Source organism: Esox lucius, chromosome 20 (genome assembly GCF_011004845.1).
Source record: "Esox lucius isolate fEsoLuc1 chromosome 20, fEsoLuc1.pri, whole genome shotgun sequence".
Classification (NCBI taxonomy): Eukaryota; Metazoa; Chordata; class Actinopteri; order Esociformes; family Esocidae; genus Esox; species Esox lucius.
Genome location: NC_047588.1, coordinates 2,906,488 through 2,930,150, shown reverse-complemented (window position 1 = coordinate 2,930,150; position 23,663 = coordinate 2,906,488). Strand labels below are relative to the sequence as shown.

Here is a 23,663-nt window from a genome sequence, read left to right as displayed (position 1 = left end):
ACAGACCTGTTCGTTTTTCTTTAAGAAGCCCTCCTGTTCTCCACTAATTACCTGTATTAACTGCACCTGTTTGAACTCATTATCTGTATAAAAGACACCTGTCCACACACTCAATCAAACAGACTCCAACCTCTCCACAATGGCCAAGACCAGAGAGCTGTGTAATGACATCAGGGATAAAATTGTAGACCTGTACAATGCTGGGATGGGCTACAGGACAATAGGCAAGCAGCTTGGTGAGAAGGCAATAACTGTTGGCGCATTTATTAGAAAATGGAAGAAGTTCAAGATGACGGTCAATCTCCCTCGGTCTGGGGCTCCATGCAAGATCTCACCTCGTGGGGCATCAATGATCTTGAGGAAGGTCAGGGATCAGCCCAGAACTACATGGCAGGACCTGGTCAATGACCTGAAGAGAGCTGGGACCATAGTCTCATAGAAAACCATTAGTAACACACTACGCCGTCATGGATTAAAATCCTGCAGCGCACGCAAGGTTCCCCTGCTCAAGCCAGCACATGTCCAGGCCCGTCTGAAGTTTGCCAATGACCATCTGGATTATTAAGAGGAGGAATGGGAGAAGGTCATGTGGTCTGTTGAGACAAAAATCAAGCTTTTTGGTCTAAACTCTGGATTTTTGTTTTAGATTCCATCACTCACAGTTGAAGAGTACCTATGATAAAAATTACATTCTACATGCTTTGTAAGTGGGAAACTCTACATACAGGTTATCAAATATTTGTTCTCCCCACTGTACACAGCAGGGAAAAAAATGCTTGTATTGTGACACACCTCCTGTAACCATCATCAACATTTTCTGACTTGTACCACAGTATGCCTTCTGTCGGTTTGGACCAGACGGTAAGGCCTTTGATGCCCTCACACATCTATGAGCCTTTGTGGTTTGTCCCTCCTCGGAACACTATCGGTAGGTACTCACCACTAACCAAGAGCACCCCACAAGCCTTGCTGTTTCAGAGATGCTCTGACCCAGGCGTATGGCCATAACAATTTGGCCCATATAAAAATCACTCAGGTCTTTACTCCTGCCCATTTCTCCTGCAACCTGCACATTTGCTACAATAACTGATTGTTTGCTTACCATCTCATCTAACCAGACCTTGACATGTGCCCTTGTTAGATGATCAATGTTATTCACTTCACATGTGAGTGGTCATAATGTTTGCACTCATCAGTGTATATGCACAGAATAAATATCATATTAGAAACTGAATTGTAAATGCTGATTAAATATACCACAGGAAGGACATCACAGCATTTTACTGTGAAGTCATCTAATTGTGTTGAACAGTATATAATGGGTTTGTGGTGTGTTCCCACTCTGCGTTGTGTTGTGCCTAACAACAGGTCTTAGACGTGGTGTACTGGCCACACCCTCTGGTGTATTCACCACACCTGGTGTCTTATTGCCTGATTATAGTATTGTATAATCTGTCTCCTTCCTTTCATTGGTTCTCATCTCAGTTTGTCAGGCAGAGTAGCCACTCTGATATCGATAAAATCTGTGGTATTAAGAAACAATGAGGAGCTCATTTCCCCAGTCCAAGTTCAAGTTTATTAGTCGTAAACACATTATAACAAATGTTGGAGCAAGTGTAGCGAAATGCTTGTGTTTCAGGCTACTAAACAATGCAGTAGATTAATACTTGGTTATAAAGATGATAGTATATGCAAGAACGCAGGTGAAATCTAGTAAAACAAATTATAGGAGGGTCCGCATTTCGAAAACATCATTGTCATAGCATACATACACACAATATCTTAAACAAATTGCACCATTTGCTGATTTCAAATGCCCCTTTCATCACTATATATTAGCACAGGGCCCAAGCCTATTTTTCCTAAGAGTCTTCACTGTATGAACTGATCTGTAGTCAGACATTCATTGGACGTTCTTAAATCCTGAGCTCAGATAGAAAATGCACTCCAAAAATACTCAGCAGCGGTCAGCAGTTGACAGGTGAAACCTGTTTCAGCTCGAAAGTTCCGGGATAAGTCCACTGCCATCATATGGAGCACATAGATGTAATATATTCCCATTAGCCCTGTAATGCTTTTAAGGGTTAATGCTGTAGTATGTAGTGGTTTCACTCCATGGAGATCCTCTGCTCCCCTTGAATGGTCCAGCATGGCCATCTTGTGATCTGCACCAGTTAGAATACAGCAGCACATTGTTGAACCACTCATTTGAGCAGGGGCCGGGCCAATTTAGGAAAGTACATTTCCCAGACATCTTAATGCTTTTTAACAAGCAGAAATTTGAATTCAGAAATTCACTTTACTTCCTGGATTTATGGGGAATTTCAGTAACATTGTCGAAGGGCAAGCAGCTGGATGGGCACTTTCTCAACACTCTCTTGAAGGACCATGCTTTTCCATTCAGAGCTACTTTTCCCTGTTCAGTGTTAGTGTCACGCCCTGATGATAGGCAGTGAAGTAGATAGGTCAGGTTTGCATTCCCACTTGAGGAAGCAGACAGGGAATCTGATCTGGCACTGGCGTGTATGTGTTAAGTACAGATGGTGTATGTTTGTATTCATCAAGAGAGAGCGGGCCGTCTGTCTTTGTTATTTTCTGTTACATAACTGCATATCTATATTTTGAATGACGACTCTGTAAAAATGAACAGGAGTCTCTATGGGGGTGTCAGACAGCTCCTATCCTGTGATGGGGCACTTGTAGAGTCTGTAGGTTGGGGCAGGTGAAGTACGGTGCAGGAAGAAAACATGTTGCTATCCCATTAGAGGCAAATGGTAAAGTTGGTCCATAAAACACTTCCTCTTTCCCTTCTGTACTCACATCCAACACCTGGACATCAGGAAGTGACAAAAAAAGGAGAACATTTGTACACATAATTCATTTTAATGAGAGAACACCTGCTATGAAAAGCCTCTTCATAATGCCTTATAAGTACATTAATGGTTTATGGTACAACATATTGTATTAAAGGGAAAATCAAGCGCTAGACAATTTATTTTTTGTCCCACTATACAAATATGAGTGATTGAAGGTGCTTAAGACATGATCATATTTTTTAGCAATTATAGTGGCCTTTGTTTTGCCAATTGCTTGATCCCTCTAATGGCAGGTAGATATAGAGGGTTTTGCCATATGATATGTTAATTCCAAATAGGACAGATTGTAATTTCTTCTGTAAATCTGTCAAGGTAACTTGCCTGAATACATGCTAGGGGCTCGTTGGTCCAAATTGAGTATCCACCAACAACATAGATTCGGTCATCATGAACTGCCACGCCAGATTCATTTTGACCTGCAGAGAGAAGCAAGGAAAACAACGATTCACTGTTCCAAGAAAAAGTAATATTACTTGATAGCTTTATAGAAATGCATTCTTCTCTCATGATTTCACCTTGAACTTATTTGACATCAATAGGAATCAGGTTCAGGGAAAGGATGACGATGACAAGAGAATAAGGACAGTGGTCTTATCTAGTGTGTATCTGTATATAATCATATATGAATGCTTTTATGAGGGTGTGTGTGTTTGAGTACCAAAGTGTGGACATTTTTCCTGCCCTCATTCATTAAAAATTTTATGAAAAGGCTATTCTATGGGTTACATTTAGGTTTCTAATTAGGTTTAGGAGCTAGGTGTTAAGATTAGGTTTGGATTTTGGGGTTACGCTTAGGGTTAAGGTTAGCACGAAGGTTAGATTTAGGGGTTAGGGAAAATAGTTCAACAGAAAAACATTTTGGCCTCCAAAAAGCATTTACCAGTATAGCAAAACAAGCTTGTGTGTGTGTTTGCATGTGTGTACACATGTTTGTGTGCAAGCCGTGTCTGTGGCCCACCTGTGAGCAGGCTGAAAGTACATCGGGTCCACTGGTCCATGTCTATGTTGTAGGAGTCTATGTGGCGGACCAGGATCCTGTCGTTGTTGAAGTCCAGGTCATTACCGCCCAGTACATAAAGCTGCCGTCTCACCGCCGCCATCACATGGTACACCCTCCTCTGCAGCATGGGACTCCGAGTCAGCCACTGGTTCTGCCACAGAGCGAGAGTGAAAGAAAGAAATAGAAAGGGATTAAAAGGAGAGAGGAAAATGGACGGAGAGAGGAAGCGAAATTAATGGAGAGCAAGAGAGAAATGAAGAGGGGAATGGATGGGTTGATATTTAAGCATGTATTCACCGCTGGATTAATAATATGACACTGGGTTCCTAATAATATACTTCACCAACCGTCCCCGTTTGACTAAATGTGGCTATGGTTGTTCTGTGGGAGCATGTGGAGAAGAGAGTGGGGATATGTGACTGTGTGTGTGTGTGGTGGGAGCTGACAGGAGGCCATCTGTTGAGGCTAGCGTGCGGGGGGGGGGGGGGGGGCAGTTGGTGTTTCTGGCAGGTGAATGTAGATCAGTGAATACCAATGAGACTTCCTCTGTCACCTGCTACCCCACTGACTGCTCTCTCCTCTCTCTCTTGCTATTTGTTTCTGTCTCTCTTTTTTTACCTTGCTCTCTGTCTACCCTCCTCTATTCCTCTCCCATCTCACACGAAAACGTCCACTGAGCCTATCACAGCTGGATCACGGAAACAGACACTTCGGAATCCGGGGTTATTTCACATTTCTGTCATTTCTCCTTCTTTTTTCTTATTTCACTGTATTATCTGTTCTTTGGTTACCTGTTCTGGGTCATACACCATCAGTCGATTCTGGTACTGAGCGGTGTTTGTGACTCCACCTGTAAGAAAGAGCAGCATTATACACAGGTGTGTGTAATGCTGGACTCTCCATCTGTATGGATGTGTTTGTATGTGTACCTGAGACCCAGAGCAGGTTGTCAGCCACGCAGCCGGCATGACAGGACAGCGAGCGGTCGAAGGACTGGACGAAGGTCCACTTGTTCCTCCTGGGGCAGTAGCGCTCCACGGTGGGCAAAACCTGTCTCAGCTCGTTCCTCCCCCCCACCGCATAGAGGTACTGCCCCAGCGCCCCCAGGACAAAGTGCTCCCTGCACGCCTTCATGGAGGCTATTTCAGTCCAACAGTCCCCCCGGGGGTCATATCTGCAGGCGGTCCTCACCGCGCACGTCCTCCCCGTGGCATGCTCCACCTCGCCGCCTGCCACGAACAGGAAGTCACCCATGACGGCCACGCAGTGGTGGCTGCGCCCGGCCGCCATGGGGGCCAGCTCGCTCCAGTTGGATCCTCCGGAGACACGCGCCTGCTCCCGGCCCGCCGGGTTGAAGTAGCGCAGCTCCTTCACGCGGCTCACCTCGCGCTTGCGCCCGCCAGCGATGTAGAGGGTCAGGGACTGAAAGCGAGGCTTGGTGCGGGCGGTCTGCCGGAGGGGCTGGGCGTAAGTGGCACGGTGGTACTCCAGGGCTTCATCCACCAGGGCAGTGGCGCTAGCGCTGGACTGGATCAGCGGGTGGCATTTCGCCACGTGGTGCAAGGCGGGCACGTCCATGAGGCCGTAGCGCACGTGCTGGAGCAGGTCCTCCGCGTACTGGTAGCAGCAGTCGTGCTCTAGCCAGCGCACAACCAGCTACCGGAGGAAGAGGGACAAGGGAAAGCAACGCATTTGTATTAGTATTCCAAACACCTACAGAGCCAAATTGCAAGATGGAAACGATTACACTACTGTACACACATAAAGGGATGTGCACGCACACACTCAAGCACTCGATAGTGCGTTTGGCGCGATCGTCATGAATATCTACTGGCTCATTCCTTTGTTGAGGTCGGAGAGAGGCAGAGAGGGGGTTTAATTGAACTTGAGAGCAATCGGAGGTTGTTTAGCTGCGGCGTCGTGTGAATGTAGGCGAGATGGCTGAAGATCACTGATACCATTATCAGGGCAACAAAGTGGCTTTTAACACAATCAGCACCGAGACAGAGAACTTACTATGGCACTGCGAGATTACCGAGCTGGAGCGGTTCACTATCAGAAGCCCGCCCCCCACCCACCCCCTCAAGAGGTTGCAAAACAAACCAAGATCATATTCAATCATCAGACTGACTGATGTACTGTGCGTATGCATTCAAACCCTATTCTGACATACACATATGAACAGGAGTGCAAAAACAGCATTTATGTAGAAATGTACATACACTGACCTCCAAAGTGATGAAGATGTGAAACAAAACACAGTTGAAACAAAATCCTTTAAATACAGATATTGTATAAAAAACAAAAGAGGTAGTTCTTTAGCATTTACATTTCAATGTCATTTAAAAATGTTATCATAGAATAATTGAGATGGTTGTTTAATTCATTTTCAGAATGAAATTGAAATGCCAGTTTGATTGCAATCAATTAGTTTAATTTCTCAGATTAAAAAAATAATAATATTGAAGTGCTTATCTTGTGATTTTTTTCTATTTCAGAACAGTCTGAGCTGTTGGGCATTGCACCATCTTTCCTGTGTTTTTTTTAGATGAAACAACTCGTTATTCCTCACCATGTTGGGACATTATAGACCTTGGTGGAATCTCTAGTCTCCAAATCAATAAATGTACAATTAGTCTTCAACTACATGCCAATAAGTTATTTGAAAGGATTGCATGGAACTTGTGCCATGAATAGATTAAATGAACACCGGTGGTGGGTTTTACATTGAAAATAAAATGGATACAGAAAGGTACCTCATAACCGCGGTAAAATAGGGTTGTGGACCTTGGTCTGTTTTGTTTCCAATGGTTCTAGGCACTGTTAAAGCCCTGCTATGATTTGCCTGTCATCTTTTTGTGTGAAGCTGAACAGAACTGCCTGGAATTTCAGTTATATGGGTGATTAATAATTCTATTGCAAAGCTAATAATTGTCGAGCATTAGCTAATTGTAGTGATGGTATGTCATAATTCCAAAGGTAAACCCATTGCATTGCCAATATACAGTGGATATAAAAAGTCTACACACCCCTGTTAAAATGCCAGGTTCTTGTGATGTAAAAGAATGAGACAAAGATAAATCATGTCAGAACTTTTTCCAGCTTTAATGTCTCCTATAACGTGAACAATTCAATTTAAAAACAAACTGACAATAACCTGGTTGCATAAGTGTGCACACACTTAAACTAATACTTTGTTGAAGCACCTTTTGATTTTATTACAGCTCTCAGTCTTTTTGGGTAGGAGTCATGGCACATCTTCACGTGGCAATATTTGCCACTCCCACTCTTCTCTGTAAAAGCACTCCAAATCTGTCAGATTGCGAAGACATCTCCTGTGCACAGCCCTCTTCAGATCACCCCACAGATGTTCAATTGGATTCAGGTCTGGGCTCTGGCTGTTCCATTCCAAAACATGAATCTTCTTCTGGTGAAGCCACGCTTTTGTGGATTTGGATGTGTGCTTTGGGTCAATGTCGTGCTGAAAGGTGAACTTCCTCTTCAGCTTTCTAATGGCCGCCTGAAGCTTTTGTGCCAAAATTGCCTGGTATTTGGAACTGTTCATAATTCCCTCCACCCTGACTAAGGCCCCGGTTCCAGCTGAAGAAAAACAGCCCCAAAGCATGATGCTGCCACTCCATGCTTCACTGTGGGTATGGTGTTCTTTGGGTGATGTGCAGTGTTGTTTTTGCGCCAAACATATGGCCAAAAGTTCAACCTTGGTTTCATCAGACCTTAAACATTTTTCCCAAAAGGGGGACTTGATGTTTATTTTTGCAAACTTCAGCCGGCCTTTGATGTTTATCTTTGTAAGACGAGGCTTCCATCATAGCCCATTCATATGAAGAATACGGGAGATTGTTGTCACATGTAGCACACAGCCAGTACTTGCCAGAAATTCCTGCAGTTGATTTAATGTTGATGCAGGTATCTTGGAAGCCTCCCTGACCAGTTTTCTTATCTTTTCATAAATTTTGGAGGGACGTCCAGTTCTTGGTAATGTCTCTCTTGTGCCATATTTTCTCCACTTGATGATGACTGCCTTCACTGTGTTCCATGGTATATCTAATGCTTTGGAAATTATTTTGTACCTTTCTCCTGACTGATATATTTCAACAATGAGATCCCTCTGATGCCTTGGAAGCTCTCTACGGACCATGGCTTCTGGTTTTTATTTTTCATTTTTCCCCCTTGAACATTTCAGTTTGTTTTTCAATTGAATCGTTCACATTATAGGTGACATAAGTGGAAAAAGTTCTGACATGATTATGTTTGTCTCATTCTTTCACATCACAAAAACCTGCCATTTTAACAGGGGTGTGTATACTTTTTACATTCACTGTAGGAACTGTGTTTTATTTAATTACTAATGTGCTTATCATGACAAAATATTATGGCAGCAGATAAGAACTAAACACTACAATCAAAAAAATTATCTACCAGGCAGTAACATTTCTTGTTCCAAATTACAAAATATGTCAGATAAAAAATCTGCACTTTAGCCTAATGATTTAGAAACAGAAACAGCCTTTCTGGAACAAAATATTTGGTGACTCCCCTGATCTGGATAAAATAAGTTGGATATTTTCAGGAAATCCGGGAACCCATTTTGTAGAGGGAACCCATTTTTATGGAAAAACCCCTGGTGGCCTCTGTAAGGATGCTGGAACCGGTTTGGAGAATAACCCAAGCACACAAAAAAAAAGGCTAGTTGAACACTAAATCAAAAGGTTCCATCTCTAGAAGGTGAAACAAATTGAAAACCTGTGGTTTTAACTGAAGAAGCAACTCAATAAGAGCAGAGCAGAAGATATAGGATCTGAAAAGATTTTGCATGGACGATTGGTTTAAGACCCCTCCCAATATGTTCATTTGTGAGTATACAATATAGCTCTGTATTTAAATTTATAGTATTAATGAAGTCTGGGCACATCTACTCATTCAAGGGTATTTATTTTTACTATATTACATTGTAGAATAATTATCAACACATTAAAACAATGAAGTAGCACATGGAATGATGTAGTATCATGTAGCAACCAAGAAAACTGTTAAACAGATTAAAATACATCTCATACTGTATATTCAAAGTAGCCACCCTTTGTCTTGATGACAGCTTTGCACTCTTTCCATTAGGTAATCACCTGGAATGTATTTCAACTAACAGGTGTGCCTTGTTAAAAGATCATTTGTGGATTTTCTTTCCTTCTTAATGTGTTTGAGCCAGTTGTGTTGCGACAAGGTTGAGTTGGTAAACAGAAGACATTTTATGACTGTGCTGTAGTAATTCATTTTATGGCAAGAGCAGCTAAAATAAGCAAGTTTTCAAGTTCAGACATGAATGTCAGTCTATCTGGAAAATGTTATGGCAGTTTCTTCAAATGCAGTCACAAAAACCATTAAGCACTATCATGAAACTGGGAATCATGAGCACAGCCACTGGAAAGGAAGACCCAGAGTTACATCTGCTCCAGAGGATAACCTCATTAGAGTTACCAGCCTCAGAAACCAGCAATTAACTGCAACCCAAATAAATGCACATAGTTCACATAGTTCAGGTAACAGACACATCAACCTCACCTGTTGAGAGTAGACTGCATGAATTAGGCCTTTATGGTTGAATTGGTGCAAAGAAACCACTACCAAAAAAGAGACTTGCTTGGGCCACGACATACAAGAAATCTGGGAATCTGTACTTTGGTCTGATGAATCAAGATTTGAGAACAGCCAAAAGCCTTGTCTTTGCAAAGCATCAAGGAAAAGGGTGGCTACTTTAAAGAATCTACAATATGAAACTTATTTTAATTTTAATTTCAGAGGTTTGATATTTTCACTATTACTCTACACTGTGGAAAATAGTAAAAAGAAAGAAATACCCTTGAATGAGTAGGTGTGTCCAAACTTCTGACTGTACACATCAATCCTTTTGGGGCTTAATGTATCAATGACATAGTTACCGCCTGCAACTGTCAATGTCAGTTTCTTTCTGATCTTTAAATAAATCTTAAAAATATCCCACCCCCCCTCACAAACACTTTTAGTCCTCTTGGTCTTGCTAACTGCAGCTCTCTCTCCCGTTCTCTCCGCCCACCTCCGCACCCACCTCTGAACCAGCGGAGGGGCATGTGTGCCTTGGCAGGGTGACTGCGAAGGTCGTGGTGGATCAACGAACTTCCTTGGGGCAGAAAATAAATAGAATTCTCTGCCCCCCCACCTGCCATGCCCAAGAGATGGACAGAGATAGGGAGAACAGCGCGAGTAAGGCAGAAGTGAGAAAAAAAACAAAGACCAATGAAAATGTGATTCCCAGAGCGTGAGACTCAGAGAGAAGTCTGGGTGACGATGATTGACAGGCAAACTATAACGGCCGGGTATTGGCGCCCACGCATTTTCAGGGGGCAGGCGGACATCGCAGCGCTTCCGTCTGATGCCCAAATTAACCTTCTCGACGGAGTGAAGGAGGCCCCGAAGCAGCCTAATCAGGGTCTGATTATGGTGACGGCGGCCGGCTAAAGGGTCAGGATAATTGTGCCATCAGAGGCCTGATTGTTTTCAATCAGACGGGCGGCCGGAGTGACAGCTGGGGGATTGGAGCCCTGATGGAGCCACGGTGGGCCTAATCAGAGGAGGGGGAGGGGGAGAGGGGAGGGGGAGAAGGGTGCAAATGAACAGTCAAAAACGCCGCCCCCCCCCCCCTGCCTAGGCCATCTCGCATACATATAGACAAACACTATACATCCCTTACATCACTAGAAACAGTGCATTTTGGTGAAGACAAAGAACTCTGACCTGTTAGTGTCCGTGGCGAATAGATGTTTAATGACAATTACATTGTGTCTTGTCAGTGCGGGTCATTATGTTTCACAGATCTACATAGTTTGATGTGCATATATACTGTTTGTGTTTGCGGGTGTCTATGCGTCCAAGCTGTCGCACTCGTTCGGCTGTGAGGTGCCAGCGCATCACATACCTGCCAGATCTCCTCCTCATTGAGTGAGGTGAGGCGATCACTCTTCAGCACTTCCCTGAGGAGGCGGTAGGGGAGCAGCAGGAGCTCGTCCTGGCGGCTCTGCTGCAGCTCGCACAGGTGTTCAACCAGGAAGCTGACCACGGATTCCTCCAGATTCGGGAGGTGGAACAGGTCGGCCACGCGGTACAGCTCCAGGTAGTTGACGCTGTTCAGCTCCTGTTGGGGACACGTCGACGTACGTAGAAATAGTGAAGAGACATAAGCACAAAAACATACATTTAGTTGAATGTGACACACAAGTATTGCAACAGTGACCACACACACCCACACACTGCAGTGTCTGTGCTTCCTTAGGGTGTTTTGGAACAGCAGTTTATTTATCACTGAATCTAATGAGTTCAGACCACATTGTTATTCAGGCAGATCAGAGTGCATGAGGACCAACAGCGGCAAAAGAGAGAAAGAAAAGAGAACACAGAGTTTAGAGAAAGAAAAGAAAACTGCAGAGGAGCTATGACTTGAAGACTGAGATGAAGAGTGGAATAAGACTGCCCTCTGCTGGCTGCAGGCAGCGCCATTTACAAAACTGCCAGGCTGAGTATTCATGTCAAAGCTCAACCACTCACACCCACACAGAAAAACACTTTAAAACTCAAATTTACAGAAATTGTGATTTGGGATTTTGAGACAATTACAACAGGCCTATCTTTCAATATTTTAATCACCCACATTATATTCTGGCAAGTTAGTTGTCTATGTCAATTCTCCAGCTATATTATTTGCTTCTTCAGCTGCCATACAATTACCATATGATTGTATACACAAGCAATAATAGGGGGAGTGTGGTACAGAATATGGGCAATCGACCACGGCTAAGAGCTGCTCTTAAGCATGATGCGATAGCAGAGTGCCTTCACACAGCCTTTAGCTACATTGGCAATACAACACAAACCCCCATGGTGCATTATTGATAACAATAACAATGGTTAACAATGGTTAACAACGGATTTAAAACAGGAAAACTAAAAAAACATGGTCCTATCGGTAGGACAAAAAAACCTGGTCTCTTGACAACACGTCCACCTAATCATTTAGATCATTTTATCTCCTTCCACTGCAACCAAAACAACAAATGTGAAGTACCATGGGTACTTATTGTACGCAATCAATAATGTATGTATGTCGCTGTGGATAAGAATGTCAGCTAAATTACTGAGTAAATGAAAACTAAATACGGTCAGCATTCGAACTACCAGGTTTATAATACAGTGTTTAGAATTAGCATTTTGTAGTCTGTCAGTAGTAACTCATTATGTTTATTAACCCTGAAGGAATGTTAGGGACTACTATATTGAAACCCTGCAAAGCCGTTTAGTCCCTTTGTGATTAGTAAAACAGACTTTGGAAGTTGTAGAAATAATTGTTTGTTGTTTTGGCTATGCTTATTCTGCAACCCACAACCTATGCATCTTAAATTAGGCCACAGTAATGAGAATGTAAATTAATAGCGAGAAACATTATTTAATATGACATTGTTTAATTTGTTATTAGTTCGAGAATGTAGTAGGAGGCAAAAACTAATTACAATCTCTAAGGATCTGGAAAGATTCTGTAAACTGAGTTTACGGTATAAGATCCCTTCCACAATTAAAGGTAAAGGCTCATTGCCATTATCATTACAAGAGAAAGGAGCACAAAGGACTGAAAACAAGAGTACCAATCATTTAGTTCTTAATTTTGCCTTCAGTGGGCACTGTCCAACACTGGACGAACAATTAGATGGTCAACAGATTAGGAGAGTACCATGACTTGGACTCAAACCCTGTACTCTGACTGTAATTCCAAAAACTATTAATAGTCACAATCCTTGCTTCATGAGCCATGTTACATTTCCCTGACACTCTTAGACAATGCATATTACTTCGTTATTTAGGCCAGAGACCCATTTTTGCATCCGTGCTACAACATCCAATACAATACTAAAATGCTAAAAGTTCTTAGTAGGGCTTTTCCTTAAAGAAATCTTTATTTATATGGTTTACATGAAGTAAACTGTATGTCTTTTAAGAGATCATTAATGTTAATAATGTTACCACTAACAACAAATGAAATGTTTAGTTGAAATTCCATAAATTCCACATTGATTGTTCCTTGAAGATGGCAGACTGGTGGCTTCGAACCGCTTCATAGCCAACACATAGCATCAGCAATTTTGGCTTTATTTTAGTGCTGTCAAACGATTAAAATAATTATATTTTGTAGTTAATCGTGATAAATCACAATTTTAGAATGTTTTCAAATTTGTCCCTGAATAAATGTTCTGTTAAAAATAAAGTATTTTGTTAAAGACAAACTATGGGCAGTGCTTGAATTAAATACTTAAATAGGAGCAGAAGCTGTTTTTTTCCAAGTTGGTCCATTAGACCAGGGTGTGTTACGGCCCTTACATTTCTCCCCTACCACAATAACTTACAGCATCTATTTGTAGGCCATGTAAATCTAAATAGAAGGTTGCTGATCTCCATAGTTCTACAATGTCCTATTATTGTGTTCTTGATCCAGGCTCCAAGTGCAACAACGGCTGTTAGAGTACTTTGTACAACACATACAGTACCAGACACTGTTATCTGCACAATTGCTCGAAGTGAATCACACCTAAGAATTTAAAGGTACTGTCCTTTGCTGTTTAGGCTAAAATTATTTCAGGATTGTGTTCAGGTTGGGGCCTGCAAATAGTTGTTCTCTTGATGGATGGTTGGCCACAACCAAATAGTAGTGTCTTTATTAAATGATTCCCAAATTCAACCAAATGCATAAATTAGTGTAGTTGAATAGGCCAAGGCATAAGGTAGGGAAGGCAGCTAGAGATTATTATCTACAATCATTAATCAGGAGAGATCTGTAATTCATGCCCAGCATAGAAGTTGTTTCTTAATTCCACTACTGCAATATGTTTTAGTGCAAACACGACTGGTGAAGACATTTACGCTCAGCTTAGGCTAGCAAAAACATGAAAAGAAAACTTTCCATCACAAGAAGATGCATGCGCATACATCTTAATCGTATGCAATATACTGTATTAACAGATTTGTATTAACATGCTGTTAAGAGACGATTCAACATGTGAATTCCTACTCTTCCATTGCTATACTGAAAAAGTATTTGTGAAGCGCTCTGGACATCTCCAGCACAAGTCAGGTGCCGATGAAGTTATTAGTGCGTGGTTGCAATAAAAACACGTAAGCAACAGCTCCCGCTCAAGTGAAGCACTTACTATGGATAATTCCAAGGCTCAACAAATAAATAGCTTTCAAAGGTGTAATTAAAACATTGTTAAGCATTTTAAATTAATTACATGCGTTATTGTGTTAACTTCGACAGACCTAGTTTATATACATTGTTTATCGAGAAAGTATACTGCAGTGAAATCAACGTTGGACACCATTGTGTTCATATCTCATTTAACCAGCAGATGGTGTATGTGAGCTCTGGTTACCAGGACATCATGAATACTCCCCTCCATGTACATTTGGACAGTAAATCTGAAATGTGTAAATATATAGAAAGGAAAATACCCTCAAATAAAAGGAAACATTATTGTCATGAAACATCTGATGTCCAAAATGCTTAACTATAAGTGTAAAATATATCAAAGGATCCCTGGTGGCGGTGAGAGGAGGTTTTAGGCAGAACCTTGAAAGATCAGAATGTAGACACCCCACATTCAAGCAATCAGTGTGTCTGTGCGATACCATGTGCCTCTAGCCTTCTCACCTGTACAAGGTAGTTTGAACAAAGGCTGAGGAGCTCCAGCAGTTGAAGGTGACTTCCTGCTGACAGAACTTCCTGAATCACCGCAGACTCCAGCACGATCTAAGAAGAGAACCAGAGTGACAATGCTTCCTGTCCACAGTTGCACACTGCTCACATATACAAAAAGTCAAGAGTCGCCAATGTCACCCTATATAATATATATTGCCAACTTGGCTCTGCCTAAATGTCATGCCCTTTTTGAAGCTTAGGGTTCCATTTGGGGAGCATAAGACGACGGAATTTCTCAGGACTGGCAATATCTTTATATAACAGCGCTGAATCATGTACGTGTGGGCGTGGATGACAGGGCCCCGTGTGCAGCAGTGTTTAAAGGAACGTACCTGCACTTATTTATTACCGAAGGCATTCGAGAAGCATTAACACTGTCTGTCCTTAACCAGAATATGTGCGTTGGCCCTACTTTTGATCACCGAAAATCACGTTGTATTGCAGCCATGTTCCGAGTTGGTTTATTCCACACTGACACCTGTCAGAGCAGTGCATGAGTACACACCGGCCTTAGACAATCATTTTTTAAGGAAGATGGGATATCTGCATGGTTGTTCATTCGGATCCAACTGTCCTTCCAACCCAACAACCCTTGACGTGTCACTGTTGGATTTCTGCGAATGGCCTGCAAGAGCATATGGCTTACGTCTCATCATCTCAACAGTCGGAAGCCAAACAGCAGCCGCCTACTGATGTCCTGCATCAACATAACTCCCCCTGCTCATTTCCACTGTGGAAATGCAATTATAAATAATTACCAGCTAGACAGCCTCTTACTGCTGGGCCACAGGGCACTCGCCTTCCAAATCACCGCACAAGGAAACAAAGAGAGAACGACTGCCTCGCTGTGAGGTCAGGCTAGGTTAGCAAGTGGTAGACTACGTGGTTCTCGAGGGCAGCCACGTCATATATTTGGGATTATACTGACCTGGAAGACCAAATTAGGTGAATTTAGTCAACCACTGAACTGATCAATGAGCCCAGTTCATCTTGTGTGATGCCTAGGTGGAAACAAATCTTGGATTACTTGTCCTGCCTTTTCGTGGACTATAGCTTTGAAACGGCTAACAGAAACCTGCTGTTGCTCTTAGCTCGTTTAGCTTCATGGTGATGTCACTCACCTGTCCCGTGTAGGCAAAGTCTAGCGCATGTTTCAGGCCCACACTGGTCACTCCCTGAAGAGTGACCTCATCTGCCTCGCTCTCCACCATGCACAGACTGAACATGGCCTGAAAAAAGAGATAGGAAGAGCAACTCTGAGACATGGGCACAGCTACCCTGAGCAACCCTTAAACAATAAGGCACGAACCAGTGTTGTACTAAATGCCTAATACACCATGGCAGATGTTTTTATTCACAATGCAACACTGAGTGCCTGTGCATAGACCTTAGCTGTGGTACTGTATGCATGTTGTCAATATAGGAATCAAACCACCCGGTTTCTAATGGGCTATGGCATGTCTGAATTACAAAAACATGTAGTTATTAATGAACAACAAGAATACTTAATTCTACAAACACACACACAGCTGAGAGTGGAAAGCACAAGGCCTAGCCTATGTGACTATCAGACAGCAGCAACCCTACGTTCACAGGCTTGCTCTGCTATGGCCCGTTCCAAACTACAGCTCTGGAAAAAATTAAGAGACCACTGCACCTTTTTCTTTCCTTTCCAAAAAAGGAAAGTTTCGAGTGAGGAACAGAAGCGTTCAATTTGCAGTGGTCTCTTAATTTTAACCCTTCTGTTCCTCACTCAAAACCTTCCTTTTCAACTTTTTTAGAAAGGAAATAAAAAGGTGCAGTGGTCTCTTAATTTTTTCCAGAGCTGTATATTTACCACTATGAGATGCACAGACTGGTTAGTGCTTCTGATCATTTTCTAGGAAACACTCCAATAACAGACACACACACCGACAAAGAGAAATCAAAGCCCTATAGACAGCCACCATATGCACATGACCCTGCAGTGCTGTGCTAGGTACTGGGTGCACACAAATCAAAGCGATTGATTGGTGTCACAGCCTGAGATGACGGCAGAGCCATTGATCAGGGCCAGAGGAAAAGGGAAGAGGCAGGATGATGGATTAGACATTTATGTGAAACACAGCTAAATGAACCAAGTACTCCTCAGTCACACAAGTCTGGATACCAGTCTTCTAAGGCCTAAATGACAATCCTGTAAGGTCCAGTTTCATGGACAAATATGAAGGTTTAATTTGTCCTGGGGTTAATCATTGTCCCTGAAACCAGCCCTGAGCTTTTACTATTAGCAGGCAGGGCTACATAATAAGCCACATTTTTCAGAAATGTAGAAGGCAACTCATCAAATTGAACTTTCACAGGCCCCTGTTCAGTTTCATTTCCTTTTCAACTTCAAGTGCAGCATATTTCAGAGCAGGGTCAGCTCGAGGCCAAAAATAAATAAATAAAAAGTCTGTTTGTCTCCCTTGTTGATTCACCACTGGGCAAAATTAAAAATCTCCCCTTTGACTGAATGCCAGCCACTGGCTCTTGCAGGGTTTTGTGTCTGTTCGTTTGGCATGGGGTCAAGGGTGTCAGCCGTGTGTTTGTGGGGGTGGGTGGGTGTACATGTCTACTCCTGATCTTGAGTGGGGGGATACTGAGGGGATTCTTTGTGACTCTGTGTTGATGGACTGTGTTCAGCGACGTGTAACAGTTTTTCAGAACTGCTATAGTAACAAGCATTTCGTAATTGTATTGTAAAATTGCCTTTTCTCAAAACAATTAAGACACTTATCCAAAAATCTTACCATATTTACAAAACCGCAGATTTCGAGCACAAAATGAAGCATTATACTAAAAAAATATTATCTGGCACATTATTGAAACTTTGCGCTCAAGTCACACATCAAATGCAATGACACTTTGCAATAATGCAAACTGGTGAGAGGAATTGAAAACACATAACCATTCCAGAATTCTCCCAATGCATTTTACACTTGGCATGATATTACAGACTGTAAATTCTGTCTAGAGAGTAGGAACTTGTACATAAAATATACAAATACCATCATTGTTTATTTTTTGGAGGGTTTTGCACTGTAATTCTCTTGAAATTTAGCCCACATGAAGAGAGAAAACTGTTTTTAGGAAGGTACAGTGGGGATTTGATACACTGCCGATTTTGGCTCATAGATGTGTGAGGGCATCAAAGGCCTTACCGCTGGGTCCAAACCGACAGATGGCCAGAAAATGTTGATGGTTACAGGAGGTGTGTCAAAACACAAGCGTTTTTTTACCCTGCTGCGTACAGTAGGGAGAACAATTATTTGATACACTGCCAATTTTGCAGGTTTTCCCACTTACCAAGCATGTAGAAGTCTGTAATTTTTATAATAGGTACTCTTCAACTGTGAGTGGTGGAATCTAAAACAAAAATCCAGAGTTTAGACCAAAAAGCTCGATTTTTGTCTCATCAGACCACATGATCTTCTCCCATTCCTCCTCTGAATCATCCAGGGAGCTGAAAGTCCGTATTGCCCAGCGACAGCCCCGAAACCTGAAGGATCTGGAGAAGGTCTGTATGGAGGAGTGGGCCAAAATCCCTGCTGCAGTGTGTGCAAACCTGGTCAAGAACTACAGGAAACGTATGATCTCTGTAATTGTACCAAATATTAAGTTCTGCTTTTCTGATGTATCAAATACTTATGTCATGCAATAAAATGCTATCTAATTACTTAAAAATCATACAATGTGATATTCTGGATTTCTGTTTTAGATTCCGTCTCTCACAGTTGAAGAGTACCTATGATAACAATTACAGACTTCTACATGCTTTTTAAGTAAGAAAACCTGCAAGATCGGCAGGTTATCTTTATACTTGTTCTCCCCACTGTATAGGCCTCAGCATCTTGTATCTGACCTGGGCCTACTTCTCAGGCTATTTTCTTTGATGGTCTATACAACTTGAAAAATACCATTGCCTTTTATTGTTCTTTACTTTGTTTTTCTAAAGGAATAAGGTTGTTTTTCGACAACCATTTTCACAATGGATAGTTCTTGGGCCTCAGAAATCATGCATGGTCTACTGGTGTCTCTCAATTCTACAAAAAGAAAAGGTGCATTTATCAAATGCATTTGTGTAAAATATCATTATTCATAGAATCAATTTTAGTGTGTGTAGTCAAGGAATATATCAGGTGAGTGAGTGTGTGTTTGTGTAGCAGGTAACCTCTTAGGGCAGCAGGTAACCTAACAGCATCTGACCAATCAAAAGGTCCCTGAACAAGGCAGCTAACCCTAAATGCTTTCTTGATGCAGCTGCCTGCACCTCTCCAATGTAGTTGATGTAAATGCGGGTGCCAAATCTCTGTTGGACATCATGTGCAAACTGACAAATATCCTCATTCCCGCTCTCACGTACACCCAAACCCTTGCATTTGCCCTTCAAAAGAGCCCTATCCACTGAATTATTCAGCTCAATTAAAACCAGTCAGCACACAGTGCAGCAAAGCTATGGGGCCAGATGATAACCGGCTTGACACAACATCAATCTGAATGCAAAGGCAGGCTGATGACTAGTAAGCCATGACAGTGGAGCTCGGTCACCATGTTGTTACTGTACTCTGGACAGAAGGGAGAAATCCCCGACAGCACTCTTTTGAAAAGAAGCTAGAAAAGAAAGACGGAACGTGGAAGTAAAACATGAGGAAAGACTAGGACCATCCCACCCACAGTGGCGGCACTGAAAAGAGGAGTGGAAATACCAGAGTGGAATAATAAAAATCCCTTTAGGCATAATCTCAAGAGGAGGGGGATTAATGCAGTCTTCCTAATCTGCTCAGTGTCCCTAAATCAAATCTCATTGGTGCCATTTTCACTGGTTGCCTGTCTGCCTGCCGCAGCTCTACATATCTTTCTCTATGGACAGACACCTGTCTGTCTGTCTGCAGTTGTTCTACACCCTGTCTGTATCTCTAGTGGTCGGTCGTCCGTCTGTCTGTCTGTCTGCTTGCTGCCACTCTACATCCTGTCTGTCAGTTGGTCAGAGAGGTTGTTGTGATTCTTGGCCCGCCTGTATGTTTGTTCATGTGTGTCTATTGGTTTCTCTGACCATCCATCCATCAGTCCAAACCTCTGTCCTCCTGTCTGGCTGTCTATCTATCTGTCTATTTCTCTATTTGTCCTTCCAGCAGTCAGTCCATACCACTGTCCACCTGTCTGTCTATAGCTGTAATCTACTTACTGCATATGAGCCATCTGTATCTCATCCTGATCACTAGAATTCTCTATCAGCTCCCCTGACTGGTTTAATATCAGTTCAGAGTTGGTTCTTTCTTTGGATCTGGACCCATTCCCCTGATCACTGACCCGTACTCATATGTGCAGACCGACTGTACGCCTGTTCAATTCACCCCATTAGTTTCATGTCCACATCCAGATAAGAGCGTCTGCTAAATGACTCAAATATAAATCTAAAACATCCTTCAAAGCCAGACGGACTCATTAGTCATTATGAGACCACACGGCCAGAACATCCAAACTCACCCGGAAGTAATCGCTGCACGCCGCCAGCACCGCTTTATGGGCGTGGAATTTCTGGTCGCCAGCGACCAGGGTTACATCGCAGAGCAGACCGTCCTTCCTCTGCTGGTTGAGGGCTGAGAGGACAAAGTCCTGGTGAGACTTGGACTGACACAGTCTTTGGCCTGTTACCAGCTCCTGGCCACTGGGAGAGGAAGCGACAGGGAAAGTGAGAGAGAGACAGGGGGAAAGAAAGACATGAGATAGAGTCAGTCAAGGCTGGTGTGAATCCCTATCTTAAGATGAATGCACAAAGTTTAAGCCAGATAAGAGTATCTGCTAAACGACTAAAATGTAATTTAAATGTAAATCTGTATTGCTGTGGTTATGTCATCTAATTTCTCTCTGCTCTTCTCTTATGTCCCTCATGTTCTACTACAGGAGTATTCAAATCTGGCCCTCAAAGCCAGTTTTATTGCAATCCTCTAATCAGGGACTTATTCAGGCTTAAGACACGAGGTGGGTCCAATTAATGATGAGATAGCACAGAAAACCAGCAGGCTCCGGCCCTAGTAGGGTAATATTTGAATACCCCTGTTCTACTAGCTGTCCGTTGCATATTTTGTCTATGTCTTTGTCTACATCTTGAATTCAACATACTTCGCTCAGTGGGATGTGACTTGAGTTGGGGAGTGTTACCACTACAACTCAGTGCTACACAAATAACACTACACCTTAATAAAGTTTATCATTTGCATCTAGCTGATTGGAAATACAAGGAGAGACTTTGAAATGAAATTAAAATGGTAAGACGGGAACAGTAGAGTTATTTCACAGAGAGAAAAACGAAAGGAATTAATTATTTTCCTTCTCAACTCCAGGCCTAACTCGGTCCCTTTTGTAATTTTGTCTGTTTAATAGACTAGTCAACAAGCTGTCAATCTTTATTTCTGCCTGCAGTTTGGGCTGTCACCTCCGTGGTGATGTAGAGCATGATAAATATCCCTGTGGGTTGGCAGCAGGATGAATCAGGAAGTGTGTGTGAGTGTGTATGTCAGAACTGGCTTAGAAATACCATATGAAACAATTTTAAATAATGAATTTGTGCTTGGGTAAGCTTGACTGTCTTAATGGACCAACATATCTGAACAACAGAAAACTGCTAACCACACTCTTTGGCACGCCAGACTGAGCTGATTCAATGGGCAAAGTATTAGAAAGACTTAAAATGGTATTCGAACCCAAGTCTGTTGAGTATGTGTGGCCTTGACATGAGTGTTCTCCAACCTCAATTTACCTCAACTGGCCCACAGTTGGCTCATTCAGGCATAGTTTCTCAAGGTTGTTCAGTGGTGAGCAAACCAATCACATTGGTTTGGTACTGTTATTTACACAGGCATTTAAGAGCAAATCTCAAAATCCAGAACTGATTTCAGAAAACGGCATTGATGTGTGTGTTCATATTCACTTCAGTGTGCCGGTGGTCATGGGTGGTGTGGAGAAGGAGGTGATATCAGCTATTTGAAGTCTTTTTTAAATTATTTAATGCATTTCTTTTGCGGGCTCAAAATACAACTTTGGAATGTGTGTGTATTCATACCTGACACATGGTTCAGATGGCATGTTCCCGTTTAAAGATGGAAGAGGGGAAGTCTTCTGTGATTCCTAAGGCCTTCAGTTACTTTATGCATTAGCCTGGGAGGAGAAAAATATAGCGTCACTTTCAATCAATCCAATTGGTCAGCTAATCGCTACCTCTAATATGAAGCAGACTGACAAGAATCTGCGTCACTGTGAGGCACTTCAGCCTAATGAACCGCCTGAAGCCTAAGCACTTCATGAATTAGCCATTGGCCACAAAAGACCAGAAGCAAAGCAATCTGCTGAGATGATGGGTGTTTCCCAAATTCTCTTTAAAGTATAACAACTTTTAAGAATGGACCGGTAAAAAAAAGTACAATAGGGCAATATGAATGCAAGCAGACACTAAGCTCAAAGACTGTCAACATTCGATATACTACACTACCAACACGCTTGAACGTGATATACTACACTACCAACACGCTTGAACGTGATATACTACACTACCAACACGCTTGAACGTGATATACTACACTACCAACACGCTTGAACATGATATACTTAAACAATATTCAACCCTACAACAGGACACATGAGTCAACCCTTGATAGACAATACTATGTAACATAATCTGTTCAACTAAATACAGCCGGCAACTCACTGCCCAGTTGCTCCATGACCCAGTAGTCAAGATATCCTCTGCCAGACATGAAAGACTTGAATGGTATCTCACAATTTAGCTACTGTTTGTTTGGATCAGCATGTAGGCTGTCTTTTGAAAGTCCTTGGGGAAATACTGATCCATTCATGGAAAGACCATCAGAAGCCTGCCTGCATGGGGTGGGGGTTAGAGAGGAGGCAGGCTACCAAAAAACCTCCTGTCCAATTCTAGTCCACATATTACACTTGACCAGATACCACATATTAATATCATATACGTCAGTGAAAATATGACACTTTCTGGAGCATGTAGGTAAACCTACTTGCCTGTTACGGAAGACCAGAAGCAGCCTGTAACATATTTGATTGCCATATCTAAAAAACAGTGTCCAAACACGAATAAATGATGTTGCACAAATATTGTAATATGTACGCAGACATGTAGTTTCGCATTAACAACCAAGCGCGGTAGAACAGACAAAAGCAGACTGGTGGTGTTGAATGCGTAATAATCTCGAGACGGTTTTTAGCGGAGTCAGCAGGCCATAGTCATCCGCTATCACTTTCAAATCTGAGAGCTGTCAAAGGTTTCCTAGCAACAGAGCAGCAGATCGCGAGGGACAACCACAGGGTATTGGAAAAAACCGGTCTCACCGAAGTCTCCTGGCATCATCAACCACACTAGTCATGAGATTCTTGCTTATACATTTGATGTAAATGCAGTGCCCAGATTGAATTTACCTCCCGCTTTAGCCTAACCATCCAAACCTTTCATGCAATAAGATTATCCTGATGTTGCACAAAACACGCTACGCACCTTATTTGACTCCATACCCCGTCCCCTCAACCGTTCGGTTTTGATGAGGTTCTCCCATTTAATCTGTTGCGGTTCTCCCATTTGATCCGTTGCGGTTCAATTGTAAGCTGTTCAATGGAGCGCTGGTTGCTAGTTATTCTGCGATTATTGTCAGTTTTATTGAACACTTTCTAGATGGTTACATTGTAGGTATTAGCTACATTATTACATTCAAACCCCGCCTCTTTATACTGGTCACATGTATTCGGTCAAGTGGAATACAGCGCCCTCAAGCGACAGAATTGTAAAACAATATGGCCTCCCAGTTCTAGTATTTTATTAATTGAGTTATTTCTATGAAGGTATGAAGGTGATTTCCTTTTCAATCAAAAACAAATGTTCTGAAAGCAAAAAACAAAAAACCTTTTTTTTTAAATCAAATATTTTGTAATAGAGCGCAAAACGTAATGCATT

The 23,663-nt window shown here is 42.3% G+C and overlaps 1 protein-coding gene across 3 annotated transcripts; it reads right to left on the bottom strand.

Annotated features, from left to right (window-relative positions):
- Positions 1 to 1,559: 1,559 nt before the first annotated feature.
- klhl32 (kelch-like family member 32) lies at positions 1,560 to 23,449 on the bottom strand. 3 transcript variants are annotated; one of them, XM_010865567.4, is made up of 11 exons: positions 23,211 to 23,448; positions 21,753 to 21,847; positions 20,177 to 20,357; positions 15,790 to 15,897; positions 14,621 to 14,719; positions 10,847 to 11,062; positions 4,806 to 5,532; positions 4,668 to 4,726; positions 3,835 to 4,027; positions 3,198 to 3,292; positions 1,560 to 2,829 (listed from the first exon to the last, which is right to left on the bottom strand). In XM_010865567.4, exons 2-11 carry the CDS (start codon positions 21,773 to 21,775, stop codon positions 2,668 to 2,670), a joined length of 1,863 nt encoding a protein of 620 aa, XP_010863869.1. In that variant the 5' UTR covers positions 21,776 to 21,847; positions 23,211 to 23,448; the 3' UTR covers positions 1,560 to 2,667. The 3 variants fall into 3 exon arrangements, with proteins under 3 accessions (XP_010863869.1, XP_019896274.1, XP_019896273.1); XM_020040715.3 differs by lacking the exons at positions 1,560 to 2,829; positions 3,198 to 3,292; positions 3,835 to 4,027; positions 4,668 to 4,726; positions 4,806 to 5,532 and adding an exon at positions 8,909 to 10,090 and having other exon boundaries at positions 23,211 to 23,449; XM_020040714.3 differs by lacking the exons at positions 1,560 to 2,829; positions 3,198 to 3,292; positions 3,835 to 4,027; positions 4,668 to 4,726; positions 4,806 to 5,532 and adding an exon at positions 10,104 to 10,492 and having other exon boundaries at positions 23,211 to 23,449.
- Positions 23,450 to 23,663: the final 214 nt, after the last annotated feature.

What these genes read in the sequence shown, in the direction of transcription:
- klhl32 (XM_010865567.4), bottom strand. Translation starts at nt 21,775, where the DNA reads ATGCCATCTGAACCATGTGTCAG. An exon ending in ATGAGGAGGAGATCTGGCAG is followed by an intron (nt 5,533 to 10,846) that starts GTATGTGATGCG and finishes TTCCTCCGGTAG; the next exon opens with CTGGTTGTGCGCTGGCTAGA. An exon ending in TACTTTCAGCCTGCTCACAG is followed by an intron (nt 3,293 to 3,834) that starts GTGGGCCACAGA and finishes TTCTCTCTGCAG; the next exon opens with GTCAAAATGAATCTGGCGTG.